Source organism: Crinia signifera, chromosome 4 (assembly GCF_055691185.1).
Source record: "Crinia signifera chromosome 4, ASM5569118v1, whole genome shotgun sequence".
Lineage (NCBI taxonomy): Eukaryota > Metazoa > Chordata > Amphibia > Anura > Myobatrachidae > Crinia > Crinia signifera.
Window position 1 is genome coordinate 233,013,533 of NC_139220.1, and position 21,344 is coordinate 233,034,876.

Consider the following 21,344-nt stretch of genomic DNA (forward strand, 5'->3'; position numbering starts at 1 on the left):
GCTGCTCTTCCCATAGTCATATTGGCAATGGCGCAGCAAACAAATGCAGGTCCTTATATTAATTATGGTGTAGTTTGGTTGCTAACATTCGTATTTGGTATTAACTTTATTAAAAATCTGAAAATGAACAGTATGTATGCGTTTATGTATATGCCAGTATCTATCATATATTCAGGCCTACACATACCTGAACATATATAGATATTGGGAATAGACCCCACACATCACATTATCTTTGTTTACATGTATACAGAACCACCACTTGCATGCAGGGTAGCAGGTTGTAGTCCATTAAGAATGGAGCTCATCCAAGCTACTCCCCCCAATGACATGAATTTTAACAAATGTCCTAAAGATAGCTCCAACTCAGAAAATGCAAAACAATAATATTAAATAAAATACTCAAATATGGTGGCTATTTTGCCCTCTATTTACATTATAGTAGTAGTAGTAGACTGATATTGCTGTATTTTGAAAAGCCTATAGAGTACAGTATATTGTCTACCAGCTCTCTGTTCTCAAGCAGAATGGTCAATCCATGTACAGTACCATTACTCATTTCTATGAGGCAGGTGCTGGAGAAATTATCAAAATATCAGCATGATCACCGCTAATTGAATTGCATATTGCATATTGCATATTTATACATAAATATGTCTCAAAACTTAATTTTGTTTTAATATTTTTCTTTTTCTTTCACAAGTGTGTGCTAATGATTCAGTCGTACCACATCTCTGCGTGACTGGATCCTGGCTGAATGGATTTCTACAGGCTGTTTATGTGTTTGTTCAGTACATTATTATTGTTAATTTTCTCATCGCTATATTCAAGTAAGTTAAATAGAAAATAAAATTGTAATTGTAATTCCCCTGCAGAACTATCACATGGTGGTTTCCACTTCACACACACCTCCAGGCCTTGTAACAGTAAAGGAGATGGGGTAGGTATATTACTGTCCCAGTTGTGCACAAATACAGTCCTACCACAGGTTCCTTCACTCACATTCACATAATTTGAAGTTCACTCAATCAGGGTTTTCACCCCTTTCTCTCTGCGTGTCGCAGCTATCTATCGCCCACCTGGGTTTGCCAAACTACAATTTCTGGAAGATTTCTCCACTTGGCTCCCACACTTCTTAGCTTCTGACATCTCCACCATCATTATTGGTCATTTCAATATCGCTATTGACAGCCCACTTTCTCCTCATGCCTCTAAAGTCCTCTCTCTAACCGCCTCTCTCAGCCTCTCCCAAGACTCCTCTACTCACAAGGAGGGACACTGCCTTGATCTTGTATTAACTAGGTTATGGTCTGTGGCTGAATTCACTAACGCCCCTTTCCCTCTCTCAGATCTCAACCTTATCACCTTCTCAACCTCCTCCATTTCTCCAAACTCTATAATACCTAAATCATGGAAGCCTCCTCTATCCCGCAGAAATACTAATGCTACCTACTTTCTACCTACTTGCAACAACTGCTCTCATCCATTTCTACACTTGCCTGTCCTGAGACAGCTGTAACCCACCTGAACCAGACTCTACAATCTGCCCTTGATGAAGCTGCTCCAGATACTCCTCACAATCCATGTAGGTTTAGATGCCAACCGTGGCACTCTAAATTAACAAGACACCTGCAAAAACTATCACGTAGATTTGAACGTCAGTGGCGTAAATCTCAAAATCCAAGTGACTTTGTCACATTAAGACTACCTACCATTCCTATCGTAATGCTCTGGACACTGCTAAGAAAACCTATTTTCACTCTCTCATCTCTTCTCATGCCACTAACCAGAGGCGTAACTACTACCTTCTGGGCCCCATAGCAAAATTTTGAAAAGGCCCCCCACCACAGGAGGAGAGGGTGACAGGTGTGTGTGTGTGTGTGTGTGTGTTTGTGTGGGGGGGAGATAGAGAGAGATTATATGGAAGGGGCCGAGGTGTAAAGGGGGGGGGGGGTTGTAGCAGAAAAGAGGGAGAAAAAGAGGAGAGACATGGTGGGGAGGGAGTAAATGAGAGGAGGTGGAGAGAGAGACAGAGAGAGACAGAGAGAGAGAGACATACAGAGAGAGAAACATACAGAGAGAGAGAGACATACAGAGAGTGAGAGAGATACATACATACAGAGAGAGAGACATACAGAGAGAGAGACATACAGAGAGAGAGAGATACATACAGAGAGAGAGAGACAGACAGAGAACGAGAGAGAGACATACAGAGAGAGAGACATACTGAGAGAGAGACAGACATACAGAGAGAGAGAGACAGGCAGACAGACAGAGAGAGAGACAGACAGACATACAGAGAGAGAGAGACAGGCAGACAGAGAGAGAGACAGACATACAGAGAGAAAGACATACAGAGAGAGAGATATAGAGAGAGAGAGAGATATAGAGAGAGAGAGACATACAGAGAGAGAGACAGACAGAGAACGAGAGAGAGACATACAGAGAGAGAGAGACATACAGAGAGAGAGAGACAGACAGACATACAGAGAGAGAGACAGACAGAGAGAGAGACAGACAGACATACAGAGAGAGACATACAGAGAGAGAGACATACAAAAAGAGACACAGAGACATACAGAGAGAGAGAGACATACAGAGAGAGAGAGATACACAGAGAGAGAGAGACATACAGAGAGAGAGAGAGAGACACGCACACACAGACAGAGAGAGACATACAGAGAGAGAGAGAGACAGAGAGAGACATACAGACAGAGAGACAGAGAGACAGACAGACAGAGACAGACAGACAGAGAGAGAGACATACAGACAGACAGAGAGAGACAGACCTACAGAGAGAGACATACAGAGAGAGAGAGAGATAGACATACAGAGAGAGAGAGCAGGGAAGAAAATGAGGAGGGGCACCTGCATCGCTTTTTTTTCTCCTATTCACATCCTCTCCCCTCCGACCCACAGTTAAGCCTGTCCCCCCCTCACTGACAGCTCCGTGTCTCCTGTTTCCCAGGGCCAGGCAAGCAGCACAGCGTGTTTCACGCCAGGGCTGGTCACTAGATAGTGACGTCAGTCCCCGGCAGCATCAAAGAAGGGAGAGGGGGGAAGTCTGCAACAGCCGGACCACCACATTCCCCTTCATTATGTAGCACATCGTCGCTAGCGGGGGAGGGGGCAGAGGCACCACCAACACTGCCAAGCGAGCGGCACTAATAAGGAAAAAGGGTGCAGGGGATGCCTGCTGTGCTATGGGGCCCCCCAAGGGCCCGGGCCCCATAGCAGCTGCATCCCCTGTACCCTCCATAGTTACACCACTGCCACTAACCCCAAGCAACTTTTGAATCCATTTAAATCACTTACCCTCCTTCACCCTCCCCACCTGCCAATATCAGTGCGCAAGAGCTTGCTTCCTTCTTCAAGGAAAATATTGCTAAATTCCAAGATGAAATGGCATGCTCTTCTTCACCAAGTGACTTGCTTACTTCCTTTACTGAGCCCTTTTCCACTTTCTCCTCATTTGACCCCACAAGTGAGGATGAAATATCCACAATCTTCTCATCTTCCTACTCCACTAACTCTCCTATACCCTTACAAGTCAGTAAAGCTCTGTCTTCTGTGCTTATCCCAAGCTTAGCTAAAATCTGTAACCTCTCTATCTCTACTGGTATCTTTCCTTCTCTGTTCAAGCATGCATTCTAGAAAACACAATTCTGATCCAAACTGTCTCTCTAACTACTGTCCTATCTCAGCTCCCATGCCTCTTCAAGCTACTTGAGAGATTTGCCTACACTCGCCTCACACACTTTCTTAACTCCTACAACTTATTGGACCCACTTCAGTCAGGCTTTCGCTCTCAACACTCTACAGAGACAGCACTGACTAAAGTAGTCAATGATCTAGCTAATGCTAAATCTAAAGGCCATTTCTCACCTATTATTCTTCTAGATCTCTCAGCTGCCTTTGACACTGTTGACCACTCACTTCTCATACAAACACTACAATCCCTAGGTCTTCACAACACAGCCCTTTCTTGGTTCTCTTCCTACCTATCTAATCGCTCTTTCAGTGTTCACTTCTCTGATTCTACCCCCTCCTCACTACCTCTGTCCATTGGAGTATCACAAGGCTCAGTCTTAGGTCCTGTGCTTTCCTCAATCTATACCTTCTCACTTGGGAAACTAATCAACTTTTGGATTTCAGTATCATCTGTGCAAATCTGTCATCATCAGTATTGCTCTGTGTCTCTGAATGTCTTTCTGCCATTTCATCTTGGATTTCATCTCACCACCTCAAACTCAACATTTCCAAAACAGAATTAATTATATTCCCACCAGCCAAGAGTAGTTACCAACCTGATATCTCTATCACTATTGAGAACACAACAATTAATCCTACTCCACAAGCTCGCTGCCTAGGGGTCATCCTCGACCCTGAACTGTCCTTCATTCCTCACATTCAATCTGTCTCTAAATCAATATTGGGAGTGATAGAATACTATCACAAGGTGGCACTGTTCTACCACAAAGTACAATTTACACAGTACTGTGATATTCACTTGATTTAATAATAAAAAAAAACACATTAAAATACAATTCATATACACTCAAATATACATACAAAATAAAAACAAACAACATATAACATATAAGGCATATATTGATTATGCAGAGCGAGGCATTATTTTTGTTTGAGGCTTTTGATAATGTTCAGATGTATTTTGTGAGGCAATATGACCATAGTTACCAGTCCCTTGGAGCCCGTTACAGCCCGGTACCAGCACCCTGACACGCTGCAACTACCAGCCTTATACATTGCTAAAATCGGGTGAGCTGAAATTGGCTAAGAGAGCCTAAAGGAGATACAAATTGGACACTTAAACCTGGAGCCGGTCCAACCACTACAGGACCCATTTGAATTTCTCAGATAAAGGATAAAAGTGGACAATACCTCCATATTATACAAAACCCAAAGAAACAGCATCTAAGGGACTGGTAACTATGGTCATATTGCCTCACAAAATAGATCTGAACATTATCAAAAGCCTCAAACAAAAATAATGCCTCGCTCTGCATAATCAATATATGCCTTATATGTTATATGTTTGTTTTTATTTTGTATGTATATTTGAGTGTATATGAATTGTATTTTAATGTGTTTTTTTTATTATTAAATCAAGTGAATATCACAGTACTGTGTAAATTGTACTTTGTGGTAGAACAGCGCCACCTTGTGATAGTATTCTATCACTCCCAATATTGTTCTACTAGCAGAGGAACACAATACCTCTGACAGGAGGCGGCAGTTATACCCAAAGGGAATAATAGATTTTAATATAGCAGTTTTAAACACTATTAAGAGTTTTTTAATTGTGTAGACACACTAGCGCTCCTGTGCGACCCTAGGGTCACCCTTTCCTGTCTCTAAATCATGTTACATGCATCTAAAAAACATATCCAAAATGTGTCTATACCTTACACAAGACTCTAATGCATGCAATCATGATATCACGTATTGACTATTGCAATAGCCTCCTTACCGGTCTTCCTAAGAAAAGACTCTCACCACTACAATCCATTTTGAATGTAGCTGCGAGGCTGATCTTCCTGGCTAGACGATCATTGTCTGCTGATCTGCTCTGTCAGTCCCTCCATTGGTTGCCTGTATATTACCGCATTCAATATAAAATACTTCTACATTTATTGAATCTCATGCTATATACAACAAACCGTATGCTCAAATAATGTGTATATGCAGTGTCTCATTACAAAAAAAATCATACCCTCACTATCCACGTCGGCGTGGAGTTGTTTTTAAAAAGTGTGGCGAGTGCAGTGAGCCACCGAGCCCGAAGCGTGGAGAGCGGACGCAGGTATCTTCACATGTATTCTGAGTCCCCTCACGGGGCTCACTACTCTTCGGGCTCGGTGGCTCGCTGCGCTTGCCACACTATATAAAATCAACTCCACGCCAACATGGATAGTGGGGGTATGAAAAGCTTGGTAGGATGCGTGACGCGTCCCCTCGCCACGTGAGGGCTGCAGTGGATAGTGGAGGTGTTTCAGGAACACATTCACACCTGCCATATCATACACCTGAGACAGTAATGACGACGTGTTAACTAGTAACTTGATTTTAGTTAAAATTAAGAAGAACAATCAAGGAAAAATGATTAAATGACAATACAATGAATAACAAGATGAAAAAAGACACAAAAAAATGAGAAAAAGTCATTAATCGGAAACTGCACTGGCAGAAAAAGCAGCCGGGGTAGATGCAGCAGCCGAAGTCGACGCAGTTGCCTCTGCAGTGTCGCCTTTCTCTGCCTGAATTGCCCAGAAACCCCCCTCCTCTTGGCAAGTGCCTTAAATTGTGACAACAATAGCTGGTATATGCCTAGTGCACCAACTTCTTCTACCACATTTACTGTATGTGCGGATCTGAACCCTCAAATATTGCAATGGACCAGAGAGTGTCTACCAGGAGCAAGAGACAGGAGCCTTGCCATGAAGTGGGAGATTGTGAGCTTAGAAAGTGCAGTACTGGTTCTGTTATGTTTGTATATTTATTTATTATATGTTTAACCTTTTCCTGACCACTTATCTTATTTAAATGTTTGAAAGAGCCTATACTATAGACCATCTGTACTAATAAATATCAATACTGTATTCCATACAGTATCCAGTGTATAAAATTACCAATTTTCAGGGATGTTACTGCTCCCCCAAACTCGCAAACTTACTCCAATGCCCTGCAGAGTGGGAGATTGTGAATTTCATTTGGAAACTGCCCTCTAAAAATCCTGCGTTTGCCACTGAGTAGGTGCTGCAAAGACATTTTATCTCCTCATAGCCTCCTCAGTAAATTAGATATTATTTTCCCTCTGTGGCTTGCAAATGCTCTTTATCTTCCCAGGGGCAACCATGATGAAACCTGTGCATTACAGGTGCCTGTGGAGCGGCAATCAAACTTTTACAGTAGCTACCCTCATTCATAGACATGATATGTGGCAGTAGTAATTCATATATTTGGAGTGATCTAGCACCCACAGAGCTTTCTCTTATTGCTCTATTAATTAGTGTGGGGAATGTTGGTCAGCATGGCAAGACCCTGAAACCGGTGGCTGCACAGAGGAGCAGCCACCCACCAAGCTCTGCTCTGCATCCCCCGAGGGTATAACTGGCAGCTGCTCAGAACAGCCACTGGGAAAATCAAAAGCCACAATTAAGTCATGTTGGATAAATTTAAATACATGTTCTTCACCTAATTCACTCTTAAAAATTAAAATACAATTTCTGAGTGGTATTAAGAAAAATTAAATTCATCAGTTCAAAGTATATATTTAATAAGAAACTTGTACTAAAGGCCCATACACACTGGGCGACTTTGAGCTGAAAGTCGCTCAAAACAGCAGGTTTGAGGGGCTTTCAGCTCAAGGCCGCCCAGTGTGTATGACCTGGCGATGAGTGGTGATGCACGCTCCCGCAACATTGCCGGGAAAGCCGTTCATCTGCTGGTTATACCAGCAGATGAGCGGCTTACAGGGCCGATGCTAGGGTGTCTGGCGCCCTTCTGCAAACCATAAATTTTGCGCCCTTTCACATTGCCATTGCAACAAGCTGCAGCCCGATTGTGGGAGCGTATGCAACATGCGATCCTATGGAGGATCTCGGGTGAATGTACATGTATGCATACACCATCGCAGTGCTGTGTTGCAGGCACTAAAGGTGCTCATACACATTGCGAGAATCGGATACGTTATGTGCTAGATCGCATCGCACGGCATGCATGCAATGTGTGTGCGATGCGATTCGAAAGCAGTACAAAATGTATGTGCAGCACATACTTTTTGGGTACTTGTTTCCTAGCACGGCCACAATCTTATGGATCGTGTACCTTTAAGTTAAGGTACACGATCCACACGATGGACCCGATTTCCTTTGAAATCAGGTCCATTTTGCCGGCTAGGACACAATATCGGGGGCATCGCGTCGGTTGGGACCATTAACATTGGTCCCGACGCGACCGACGCGATGCCCCCGATTTTTCCATAGGCTTTAATGTTAAAAAATATTTTAACATTGAAATCGTGTCGGGAAAGGTAAAATATCGGGGGCATCGCGTCGGTCGGGACCATTAACATTGGTCCCGACGCGATGCCCCCGATTTTTCCATAGACTTCAATGTTAAAATATTTTTTAACATTGAAATCTTGAGAAAATGTGAAAAATGTGAAATGGGCCAATATGACCCATTTCACATTATAGATGTCCCCGTCGTCACCCCACGATAGACGCCAACCCGAAGCGTGGCGAGCGCAGCGAGCCCGCGAGGGGCGGCGGTGCGCGTCCTCCGACCTTTTCATTCCCCTACTATCCACGTCGGCGTGGAGTTGAGAATAGAATAGTGTGGCGAGCGAGCCCGAAGCGTGGCGAGCGGACGCGTATAACTTCACAGGTATACGCGTCCCCTCGCGGGGCTCGCTGCGCTCGCCACGCTTCGGGCTCGGTGGCTCGCTGCGCTCGCCACACTATTCTATTCTCAACTCCACGCCGACGTGGATAGTAGGGGAATGAAAAGGTCGGAGGACGCACACCGCCGCCCCTCGCGGGCTCGCTGTGCTCGCCACGCTTCGGGTTGGCGTCTATCGTGGGGTGGGGTTTACGCCGTTAAATTTGGGGGGGTTGGGAATATTTTACATTGAATCCAATGTAAAATCGGGTCCCAGGGACCCGATTTACATTTCATTCAATCAAAAAATCGGGTCGAAAATCGGTCGGTCGCGTCGATCGCATCGTATGCGACCAAATCGCATGCGATGCGATCGACCCGATTTTTCCGACACGACCACCCCGATGTAAATCGGTGTGGCCGTGCTAGGAAACAAGTACCACTTTTTATACTATGCGATGTGATGCCCGCAGGAGCGCACATCTCATCGCGCGCTGCTATTGCAGCGTGTACGGCCACCTTTAGGCACATAACCCAGCCCATTATTTAAAAACTCTCTAAATTAATATAAAAAAATCTACAATTATTAAAAATTTGTTATAAACATGTATAAGAAAAGACTCACTGTTCTTTTGCTGTTTAACTCTTGTGCAGTCCCTCCTCTTCTATCTGCGTAGGCAGGACGCTGAGGATGCCATTACACCCCTCTCGTGACTGAGGGGGAAAGGAGGGGAGAGAAGGAGGAGATGGAAGAAGAGGAGAGGAGATAGAGGGGGCGTAGTGTTGAGGACTGGCAGTGGCACTGGCACAGCACACTGAGAAGAGGGAAGGAAGGGCGGCACTGCTGCCTGTTCGTCATTTGTTTGACAGCTGACAGGCGCAGGGAGCAATGGGTAGGGGGCAGATCCGGACATGACGGGGGAAATTTACTAAGAATACGAATACAAAAAATTGTATTTGTATTCTTGATACGAATGAATACGACTGCATACGTCGCATGCAAAGTCGTGTTCCGGAGTGGGATTTACAAAGCAGTCATATACAACTGCTTTGTAACCCTCCGATGTCGTACCGATGTCGTATTAATTCGTATTAGCTGGCCATATATACGGCCGCTAATACGAATTAGTGTAGGCAGTCTGCACGGATCAGTCAGATCCGTGCAGGCTGCAAGGTGTAAAAAAAATAAAGAAATAAATAAATAGATAAAACAGCGTGGGGTCCCCCCACAGCTGTAACCAGCACCAGGCTGACAGAGCCGGAGCCGGTAATTAAAAATCAAGGAACCTGACAAATAGGGGTTCACCGATTTTTTTTTTTTTATATTTGTTTATTGATTCAATAAGAGTTACAGTACAAAAAAAAAAACATAGAAAAAAGCATTTTTGCCTTACATGTACAGACAAGAGTAAATAACAGAGGAGTGACACAGTTATCATACACACATTTTATATTCCAACCAGGTATTTATCCTTAGGTGTTACCGTGAGGGGTGCCTCATACGCCACGAAGGGTTAGGGTCATGTGTACACATTGGTGTTAAAAGGGTGGGTGGCCCAATTGGAGGTTAGTCATATTATACCAGGTTGTTAAGTGAACCATTTGTCTGATTCTGTCTCGCTCTATTGGTGTTAGGGTAGGGAGGTATGGCAGCCATGTTTCGAAGAATTTAGGTGCTCTTGACTCAACATCTAGAAGACATTCGATCCAGTCCATCTGAAATAAGAATTTTAGCTTTGATAGCATGAGTTGGTAGGGAATTCTCTCCGTTTGAATCCATTGTGATAGGATAGTTTTTTTGCTAGCTGCTGCTATTTTGGCTAGTAGTCGTTTTGGTGGGTGGGCCCTTCTGGGGGTGTGGTTAGGCGGAAGTATGTTCCATAGTGCCCATGAGGCTGAGACCTTAAATGGTATGGAAAGTGTGTGAGTGATATATCTTTCGGTCTCCAGCCAAAAGTCTTGAACCATGGTGCATGTCCACAAACAGTGGTATATATCTGCCTCCGGTTCTGAGCATTTGAAGCAGTGTGTGTTGTCTGAGACCCCTGTTAGGTATCTGAGTTTGGGTGTATAGTATGCCCTGTGCAAGATCTTCAGTTGCATTTCCATAAATGTGGTCGAGAGGAGTTGTTTGTTCAGGGATACGGATGACTTGATTATGGTTTCTAATGGAATATCAGGAAAAACCTCTCTCCACCTACCCATCCCCGCAGTGACTTTGGAAAGGTCCAGATTTGTGCGGGTATGGCGATATAGCAATGAGGTGGGGGCTCGACTACCTTTTCGATGTATGATCATGACGTCCAAGGACCTATCTGAGTTGTTTGAGGTTAGCTTGGGGAGTGTTTTTAATATGTAACTTCTTGCTTGGAAGTATGCAAACATAGGTATGTGGAGTTGCGAGAATCCTTCTCTCAGTCGGGTTAAAGTGAGAGGTGTCTTGTGGTCTTCGTCTAAGAATTGATGAATGGACCTGAGGCCTTTAGAGTGCCATAGGAGAAAGATGGGATCTGGTCTCCCCCCCTGAAATTCTGGGTTGTGTATCAGCGGTTGGTGCGGTGAGGTGTTTGACGGTAGGTGTAGTTTTTTCCTTATGGCTCGTCAGGCTAGATAAGGTGATTGTATGAGAGGGTTGGTCTTGAGAGATCCTGGGAGTTGGGAGTAGGGTGTGTGTAGTAGGGCATCTAGGGTGAGGTCTTGGAGGAATGACTGGTCTATAGAGTTATAGGTGTAGTTGTCCACCCCTCCCAACCAATCCAAGGCATAGCGTAGGTTAGAAGCTAGAGCATATTCCTGTACACTGGGGAGGTTGATACCCCCATTTAATGTTGGTTGTTGTAGTTTCATTAGAGATATGCGGGGTCGTTTTCCTGCCCAGATGAATTTCGTTATTGCTCTGTTAATGTTTAGGATGTCTTGTTTTCGGGGGAGGAAAGGGAGCATTTGTATTACATACTGTTAGGAGCTGCACGGGCAGCGCCTCCGCTCGCCCGGCAGTCTCCTTTGTAGTTCTTCCGGCGGTTGCCGGGTTACCGCGACGCCGTCGCGTCATCAGCCGGGAGCTTCCGGCAGGCAGTCAGGCTGCCGGCGTACAACCCCTTCCTCCCCTGCCGCAGCGGTTGCCAAGGCGACGGGGGACGCCTGGCGGCCGCAGGGAGGAAGGGGTGTGCATGACGCCGCACGCAGCGTCAGGGTAGCGCTTGGCGCGCTATTTAAACTTGGTTGCTGGGGCACTCAGGCGCCGGCTATAGCTCTTGATTTGGCGTCCTGAGTGTTTCCGGTTCCAGGCTCCTGCTCACTCGTGGTTCCTGTTTCCAGTCCCTGTTCCTGGCTGCCTCCAGAATCCTTGCTTGTGTCTGCCTGCCGATCTCTTGGTTTTTCAGATAAGTTGGGAGATTCTCACTCTTTGCCTCCCTTATTGTCATTTATCTTTTGTATCATCATATTGGGGGTTATTCTAGTCCATTCTTTCTGACAAAATCCTTCTTAGTTGGACAAAACCATGTGCACTGCGGGTGGGGCAGATGTAACATGTGCAGAGAGAATTAGATTTGGGTGGTGTTTTTCTTCAAAGTGAGATCTATATTGCAGTGTAAAATAAAGCAGTCAGTATTTTCCCTGCACAGAAACAAAATAACTCTCCCAAATCTAATTCTCTCTGCACATGTTACATCTGCCCCCCTGCAGTACATATGGTTTTGTCCATCTAAGAAGGATTTTGTCAGAAAGAATGAACTAGAATAAACCCCATTGTGTATTGTTACACCCGTCAGCAGTTCTTATTGTGTCAGCATATTGTGTATTGTTACACCCGTCAGTAGTTCTTATTGTGTCAGCATATTGTGTATTGTTACACCCGTCAGCAGTTCTTATTGTGTCAGCATATTGTGTATTGTTACACCCGTCAGCAGTTCTTATTGTGTCAGCATATTGTGTATTGTTACACCCGTCAGCAGTTCTTATTGTGTCAGCATATTGTGTATTGTTACACCCGTCAGCAGGTCTGATTGTGTCAGCATACCGTGTATTGTTACTCTTGCTCAGCATCTGGGTACACCTCGTGTATTGTGATACCGGTCAGTTTGGCCACGGTACATTGTCTTGCCTGTTGCCCACAGCATTAGCACCGCGGGTCCCAGCCCAGTCCGCTATCCACTGACACCCCCCTCCGTGGGGCAGGGTGGTTCTCGCCTCTTTGGTTTGTTAGGTAGATTTCCCCTTGTTTACCTCCGGCCTTGGCGGCTGCGTTGTCACTAGTAAGACCAGGTGGCATCGGGGTGGGAGCCTGACTAACGGGCTCCCACGAACGCGGCTATTATTGGTGAAGGTTAGCTTAGCACGCATCCGCCAACTCCAAGGGGTGACAACGGAGTTAGGGTAGGCGAGATCTCCCTGTTCCTAACATTATAGCCGGCCAATACTTCACCCAACTTCCAGTCAGCCATTATGGATCCGGCCCAGCAGGCTGCTAATCACGCTCTGGCGGGGCAGATGCATACTCTTACTCAAGAGCTTCAGAAGTTGACCCTCCGGGTAAACTCACAAGAGGAACGGGTACAAGGGGTCTTATCCTCATCTAGAAACCCCGAACCCAAGTTGAGTCTCCCGGACCGGTTTTCCGGGGAACGTTCCCAGTTTTTTAACTTTAGAGAGTCGTGTAAACTTTATTTCAAACTCCGCCCGGCCTCCTCCGGTGTGGAATCCCAGCGTGTGGGAATGGTCATCTCCCTGTTACAAGGAGACCCTCAGACCTGGGCGTTTGGCCTTCCCGCAGGGTCCGAGGCCCTTACCTCTGTGAATGCTTTTTTTTCTGCCATGGGGTTGCTTTACGACGACCCAGACCGTGCTGCCTCAGCCGAAGCCAACCTGAGGGCACTACGGCAGGGTCAGAGTAACGCAGAGGCTTATTGTACCCAATTCAGGAGGTGGGCCATTGACTCTGGTTGGAATGACCCAGCACTCCGTAGCCAGTTTCGCATTGGTTTATCTGAGACGTTAAAAGATGCATTGGTTCACCTACCCCGACCTCCCTGGATGAAATTATGGAGTTAGCCATCAAGGTAGATCGGAGGTTCCGGGAACGCCAGAGGGAGAGGGTCTCCGGGGTATATCCCTCCACATCACTGGGGGAGACCTCGGAGGTTGTCTGTGACGAACCCATGCAAATTGGGGCTACACGTTTATCTGCCGCAGAAAAGAATCGTAGGAGGCTGAAGGGTCTCTGTCTGTATTGTGGAGGTCAGGGTCACCGTGCAGTGGTCTGTCCGTTGAAGGCGGGAAAAGACAGGGCCTAGGTGGGTTTGGGGAAACTCACTTGGGCCTATCTTGTTTTTCTCCCCTAGACTCGATCATTATTCAGGTTTCTGTCACCTATAATAACTGCACTGTCGCTACCACTGCCTTTGTTGATTGCGGTGCAGCCGGCAATTTTATTGACAGGGGGCTGGTTTGTTCGTTGGGGCTCAAACCCATTTCCCTGGTCAATTCCTTGTCGGTTTGTGGCCTGGATGGTCAGCCACTCGCCAACGGCAGTGTTACCGCGTGCACCCCTTCTCTCCAGCTTTCAGTGGGGGCTCTTCATTCAGAAGAGATTTCTTTTCTGTTGTTTCACTGTCCGCTCACGCCACTCGTCCTGGGGTTACCATGGCTTAGGAAGCACAATCCCAGTATCGACTGGACCACAGGAGAAATCATACGTTGGGGCTCTTCCTGTTCTGATCATTGTCTCTCTCTTCCTCTTCGTCTTGTCCTTCCCGTTTTTTCTTCTTTACCCAAACCCTACAGAGACTTTGCCGATGTGTTTTCCAAGAAGGAAGCTGATACGTTGCCCCCTCACCGTCCCTTTGATTGTGCTATAGACTTAGTTCCCAATGCCAGATTGCCCAAGGGACGTCTATATGCCCTCTCAGAACCTGAATCCCAGGCCATGGATTCATACATAAAAGAGAGTCTCGAAAAGGGATTCATTCGTCCTTCTAAATCTCCTGTAGGTGCAGGGGTTTTTTTTGTTGAAAAAAAAGATGGATCTTTGCGTCCCTGCATAGACTATAGGGCCTTGAACAAAATTACTGTAAAAAATTCCTATCCGTTACCACTCATCTCTGTTTTGTTCGATCAAATCCGGGAAGCGGTGGTGTTTTCCAAGATTGATCTTAGAGGAGCATATAACCTCATCAGGATTAGAAAGGGAGATGAGTGGAAGACAGCCTTTAACACACATTCAGGTCACTACGAATATCTTGTGATGCCGTTCGGCTTGGCCAACGCTCCTGCAGTTTTTCAGGATTTCATCAATGAAGTACTCCGGCCGTACCTGGGGGTATTTGCTGTGGTTTACTTAGACGACATTTTGATTTTTTCCAAGTCACTTTCTGAACATCGGCAACACGTCCGCCTGGTCCTTCAGAAGTTGCGTGAAAATCAATTATACGCCAAACTCGAAAAGTGTGAATTCGAAATTGCTCAAGTCTCTTTTCTGGGTTATGTCATCTCTCCAAAGGGTTTTTCCATGGACCCCAGCAAGGTTCAAGCCATCATGTCCTGGGCTCGTCCTAACAATCTCAAGGCCATCCAAAGATTCTTAGGATTCTCCAATTATTATCGGAGATTCATCCGGTCCTTTTCTGACATTGTTGCCCCCATTGTGGAACTGACTCGCAAGGGAGCCAATCCTAAAATTTGGTCCCCACAGGCCGTTGAGTCATCAGTTAAAAAAGGCCTTCTGCTCAGCTCCTGTCTTACATCACCCAGATCCCAGAATTCCTTTCATTGTGGAGGTTGACGCCTCGGATGTAGGGGCTGGAGCTGTCCTTTCTCAGAAGGACATTCGTGATCAGAAAATTCATCCTTGCGCCTTCTTCTCCCGTAAGTTCTCCTCAGCCGAAAAGAACTATGATGTCGGGAATCGTGAGTTGTTGGCCATTAAGTGGGCCTTTGAGGAGTGGCGTCATTGGTTAGAAGGGGCCAAACACATCATCACTGTGATTACCGACCATAAAAACTTAGCCTACATCGAGTCTGCTAAACGATTAAACCCACGACAAGCCCGGTGGGCGTTGTTCTTTACCAGGTTTCAATTCATCATTACTTTCAGACCCGGCCCCAAAAATGTCAAAGCTGATGCATTATCTCGTAGTTTCCAGACTTGTCAGAGCGCTGGACTCAAAGATACACCCATTGTCCCCTCTTCTGTCATTTTTGCGGGTCTGACTCAGGACTTGGCCTCCCGTGTCCTGGCTTCCCAGCCTTCTGCTCCTCAGGGGACTCCACATAATAGACTGTTTATTCCTAAACACCTCAGAAAATTGGTCCTCAAAGACTTTCATTCCAGTAGGGTCACTGGACACCCTGGCGTTACCAAGACCCTTGAGCACTTGTCTAGGGCGGTTTGGTGGCCCACCATAAAACAGGATGTTGCTCTGTTTATCTCTTCTTGTCCGGTATGTGCTCAACATAAATCTCCCAGATCATCACCAGTGGGTACTCTCCTACCGTTGTTCATTCCAGAAAGGCCATGGTCCCATATTTCTATGGACTTCATTGTCGATCTTCCTTCTTCTTCTCGTTTTACCACCATTTGGGTCACGGTCGACCGCTTTAGCAAGATGGCACATTTTATTCCCTTGCGTAAACTCCCCACTGCTAAAGAGTTGGCACAGCTCTTTATCTCGCATATTTTCAGACTCCATGGCCTTCCCTTGGATATAGTTTCTGACAGGGGATCTCAGTTTGTGGCCAGGTTCTGGAGAAGTTTTTGTTCCGGTTTAGGAATACAGGTCAGTCTTTCCTCCGGGCATCACCCACAGTCCAACGGGCAGACCGAAAGGGTCAATCAGGCATTGGAGCAATATTTACGCTGCTTCGTCTCCAAATGTCAGAGCAATTGGGCCGAACTGGTACCTTTAGCAGAATTTGCTTATAACAACTCTTATCATGCGGCCTCCAAGAGCTTGCCTTTTTTGTGTAATTTCGGGTTCCATCCCAAGTGAAACTCCTTCTTTGTTCCAAGGGATTCCTCTCGGCCGCCCTTCTCCACAGTGTCCTTCCTTAGGAAGTCGTGGCAAAAGGTTCATTTGGCTCTGAGGCAATCTTCAGCACGTTCAAAAAATTTTTTTGACAAACATAGGAGACCATGTTTTTGCCGAGTGGGGCAAAAGGTGTGGTTGTCCACTCGCCACATTAAGCTTCGCCAGAGATGTCCAAAATTAGGGCCCAGGTTCATCGGTCCATTTTTGATCACTGCTCAAGTCAATCCGGTGGCATTTAGGTTGCAGCTTCCCAGAGCACTGCGGATCAATAATGTCTTTCATTGTTCTCTTCTTAAACCAGCCTCGATGGCTTCCCAATCAGGGCCTGCTCCTAACCGCAAACCAGTCCTCATTCAAGGGCACAAAGAATTCATAGTAGAACAGATATTGGATTCCAAGGTTGTTCGGGGTCAACTGAAATTTTTGGTCCATTGGAAGGGGTTCGGAGAAGAGGAGAGGTCTTGGGTGCCTGAGCGATTGTTACATGCGCCCAGGCTCAAAGCAGAGTTCTTTAAGACCTTCCCGTTCAAACCTGGTTCTAAGGGTTCGGTGACCCCTCCTCAAGGGGGGGGTACTGTTAGGAGCTGCACGGGCAGCGCCTCCGCTCGCCCGGCAGTCTCCTCTGTAGTTCTTCCGGCGGTTGCCGGGTTACCGCGACGCCGTCGCGTCATCAGCCGGGAGCTTCCGGCAGGCAGTCAGACTGCCGGCGTACAACCCCTTCCTCCCCTGCCGCAGCGGTTGCCAAGGCGACGGGGGACGCCTGGCGGCCGCAGGGAGGAAGGGGTGTGCATGACGCCGCACGCAGCGTCAGGGTAGCGCTTGGCGCGATATTTAAACTTGGTTGCTGGGGCACTCAGGCGCCGGCTATAGCTCTTGATTTGGCGTCCTGAGTGTTTCCGGTTCCAGGCTCCTGCTCACTCGTGGTTCCTGTTTCCAGTCCCTGTTCCTGGCTGCCTCCAGAATCCTTGCTTGTGTCTGCCTGCCGATCTCTTGGTTTTTCAGATAAGTTGGGAGATTCTCACTCTTTGCCTCCCTTATTGTCATTTATCTTTTGTATCATCATATTGTGTATTGTTACACCCGTCAGCAGTTCTTATTGTGTCAGCATATTGTGTATTGTTACACCCGTCAGTAGTTCTTATTGTGTCAGCATATTGTGTATTGTTACACCCGTCAGCAGTTCTTATTGTGTCAGCATATTGTGTATTGTTACACCCGTCAGCAGTTCTTATTGTGTCAGCATATTGTGTATTGTTACACCCGTCAGCAGTTCTTATTGTGTCAGCATATTGTGTATTGTTACACCCGTCAGCAGGTCTGATTGTGTCAGCATACCGTGTATTGTTACTCTTGCTCAGCATCTGGGTACACCTCGTGTATTGTGATACCGGTCAGTTTGGCCACGGTACATTGTCTTGCCTGTTGCCCACAGCATTAGCACCGGGGGTCCCAGCCCAGTCCGCTATCCACTGACACCCCCCTCCGTGGGGCAGGGTGGTTCTCGCCTCTTTGGTTTGTTAGGTAGATTTCCCCTTGTTTACCTCCGGCCTTGGCGGCTGCGTTGTCACTAGTAAGACCAGGTGGCATCGGGGTGGGAGCCTGACTAACGGGCTCCCACGAACGCGGCTATTATTGGTGAAGGTTAGCTTAGCACGCATCCGCCAACTCCAAGGGGTGACAACGGAGTTAGGGTAGGCGAGATCTCCCTGTTCCTAACATTATAGCCGGCCAATACTTCACCCAACTTCCAGTCAGCCATTATGGATCCGGCCCAGCAGGCTGCTAATCACGCTCTGGCGGGGCAGATGCATACTCTTACTCAAGAGCTTCAGAAGTTGACCCTCCGGGTAAACTCACAAGAGGAACGGGTACAAGGGGTCTTATCCTCATCTAGAAACCCCGAACCCAAGTTGAGTCTCCCGGACCGGTTTTCCGGGGAACGTTCCCAGTTTTTTAACTTTAGAGAGTCGTGTAAACTTTATTTCAAACTCCGCCCGGCCTCCTCCGGTGTGGAATCCCAGCGTGTGGGAATGGTCATCTCCCTGTTACAAGGAGACCCTCAGACCTGGGCGTTTGGCCTTCCCGCAGGGTCCGAGGCCCTTACCTCTGTGAATGCTTTTTTTTCTGCCATGGGGTTGCTTTACGACGACCCAGACCGTGCTGCCTCAGCCGAAGCCAACCTGAGGGCACTACGGCAGGGTCAGAGTAACGCAGAGGCTTATTGTACCCAATTCAGGAGGTGGGCCATTGACTCTGGTTGGAATGACCCAGCACTCCGTAGCCAGTTTCGCATTGGTTTATCTGAGACGTTAAAAGATGCATTGGTTCACTACCCTACCCCGACCTCCCTGGATGAAATTATGGAGTTAGCCATCAAGGTAGATCGGAGGTTCCGGGAACGCCAGAGGGAGAGGGTCTCCGGAGTATATCCCTCCACATCACTGGGGGAGACCTCGGAGGTTGTCTGTGACGAACCCATGCAAATTGGGGCTACACGTTTATCTGCCGCAGAAAAGAATCGTAGGAGGCTGAAGGGTCTCTGTCTGTATTGTGGAGGTCAGGGTCACCGTGCAGTGGTCTGTCCGTTGAAGGCGGGAAAAGACAGGGCCTAGGTGGGTTTGGGGAAACTCACTTGGGCCTATCTTGTTTTTCTCCCCTAGACTCGATCATTATTCAGGTTTCTGTCACCTATAATAACTGCACTGTCGCTACCACTGCCTTTGTTGATTGCGGTGCAGCCGGCAATTTTATTGACAGGGGGCTGGTTTGTTCGTTGGGGCTCAAACCCATTTCCCTGGTCAATTCCTTGTCGGTTTGTGGCCTGGATGGTCAGCCACTCGCCAACGGCAGTGTTACCGCGTGCACCCCTTCTCTCCAGCTTTCGGTGGGGGCTCTTCATTCAGAAGAGATTTCTTTTCTGTTGTTTCACTGTCCGCTCACGCCACTCGTCCTGGGGTTACCATGGCTTAGGAAGCACAATCCCAGTATCGACTGGACCACAGGAGAAATCATACGTTGGGGCTCTTCCTGTTCTGATCATTGTCTCTCTCTTCCTCTTCGTCTTGTCCTTCCCGTTTTTTCTTCTTTACCCGTACCCTACAGAGACTTTGCCGATGTGTTTTCCAAGAAGGAAGCTGATACGTTGCCCCCTCACCGTCCCTTTGATTTTGCTATAGACTTAGTTCCCAATGCCAGATTGCCCAAGGGACGTCTATATGCCCTCTCAGAACCTGAATCCCAGGCCATGGATTCATACATAAAAGAGAGTCTCGAAAAGGGATTCATTCGTCCTTCTAAATCTCCTGTAGGTGCAGGGTTTTTTTTTGTTGAAAAAAAAGATGGATCTTTGCGTCCCTACATAGACTATAGGGCCTTGAACAAAATTACTGTAAAAAATTCCTATCCGTTACCACTCATCTCTGTTTTGTTCGATCAAATCCGGGAAGCGGTGGTGTTTTCCAAGATTGATCTTAGAGGAGCATATAACCTCATCAGGATTAGAAAGGGAGATGAGTGGAAGACAGCCTTTAACACACATTCAGGTCACTACGAATATCTTGTGATGCCGTTCGGCTTGGCCAACGCTCCTGCAGTTTTTCAGGATTTCATCAATGAAGTACTCCGGCCGTACCTGGGGGTATTTGCTGTGGTTTACTTAGACGACATTTTGATTTTTTCCAAGTCACTTTCTGAACATCGGCAACACGTCCGCCTGATCCTTCAGAAGTTGCGTGAAAATCAATTATACGCCAAACTCGAAAAGTGTGAATTCGAAATTGCTCAAGTCTCTTTTCTGGGTTATGTCATCTCTCCAAAGGGTTTTTCCATGGACCCCAGCAAGGTTCAAGCCATCATGTCCTGGGCTTGTCCTAACAATCTCAAGGCCATCCAAAGATTCTTAGGATTCTCCAATTATTATCGGAGATTCATCCGGTCCTTTTCTGACATTGTTGCCCCCATTGTGGAACTGACTCGCAAGGGAGCCAATCCTGAAATTTGGTCCCCACAGGCCGTTGAGTCATCAGTTAAAAAAGGCCTTCTGCTCAGCTCCTGTCTTACATCACCCAGATCCCAGAATTCCTTTCATTGTGGAGGTTGACGCCTCGGATGTAGGGGCTGGAGCTGTCCTTTCTCAGAAGGACATTCGTGATCAGAAAATTCATCCTTGCGCCTTCTTCTCCCGTAAGTTCTCCTCAGCCGAAAGGAACTATGATGTCGGGAATCGTGAGTTGTTGGCCATTAAGTGGGCCTTTGAGGAGTGGCGTCATTGGTTAGAAGGGGCCAAACACATCATCACTGTGATTACCGACCATAAAAACGTTGCCTACATCGAGTCTGCTAAACGATTAAACCCACGACAAGCCCGGTGGGCGTTGTTCTTTACCAGGTTTCAATTCATCATTACTTTCAGACCCGGCCCCAAAAATGTCAAAGCTGATGCATTATCTCGTAGTTTCCAGACTTGTCAGAGCGCTGGACTCAAAGATACACCCATTGTCCCGTCTTCTGTCATTTTTGCGGGTCTGACTCAGGACTTGGCCTCCCGTGTCCTGGCTTCCCAGCCTTCTGCTCCTCAGGGGACTCCACATAATAGACTGTTTATTCCTAAACACCTCAGAAAATTGGTCCTCAAAGACTTTCATTCCAGTAGGGTCACTGGACACCCTGGCGTTACCAAGACCCTTGAGCACTTGTCTAGGGCGGTTTGGTGGCCCACCATAAAACAGGATTTTGCTCTGTTTATCTCTTCTTGTCCGGTATGTGCTCAACATAAATCTCCCAGATCATCACCAGTGGGTACTCTCCTACCGTTGTTCATTCCAGAAAGGCCATGGTCCCATATTTCTATGGACTTCATTGTCGATCTTCCTTCTTCTTCTCGTTTTACCACCATTTGGGTCACGGTCGACCGCT

At 46.9% G+C, this 21,344-nt stretch overlaps 1 protein-coding gene across 1 annotated transcript in view; it reads left to right on the forward strand.

The window, feature by feature from the left end:
• The window catches only part of LOC146073035 (transient receptor potential cation channel subfamily M member 7-like), a 173,307-nt gene that overhangs the window by 121,607 nt on the left and 30,356 nt on the right, over positions 1–21,344 (forward strand). Inside the window, exon 23 of the mRNA XM_083180212.1 lies at positions 704–830. Coding sequence (XP_083036338.1) covers positions 704–830 — 127 coding nt within the window. The remainder of the gene's footprint in view (positions 1–703; positions 831–21,344) is intronic.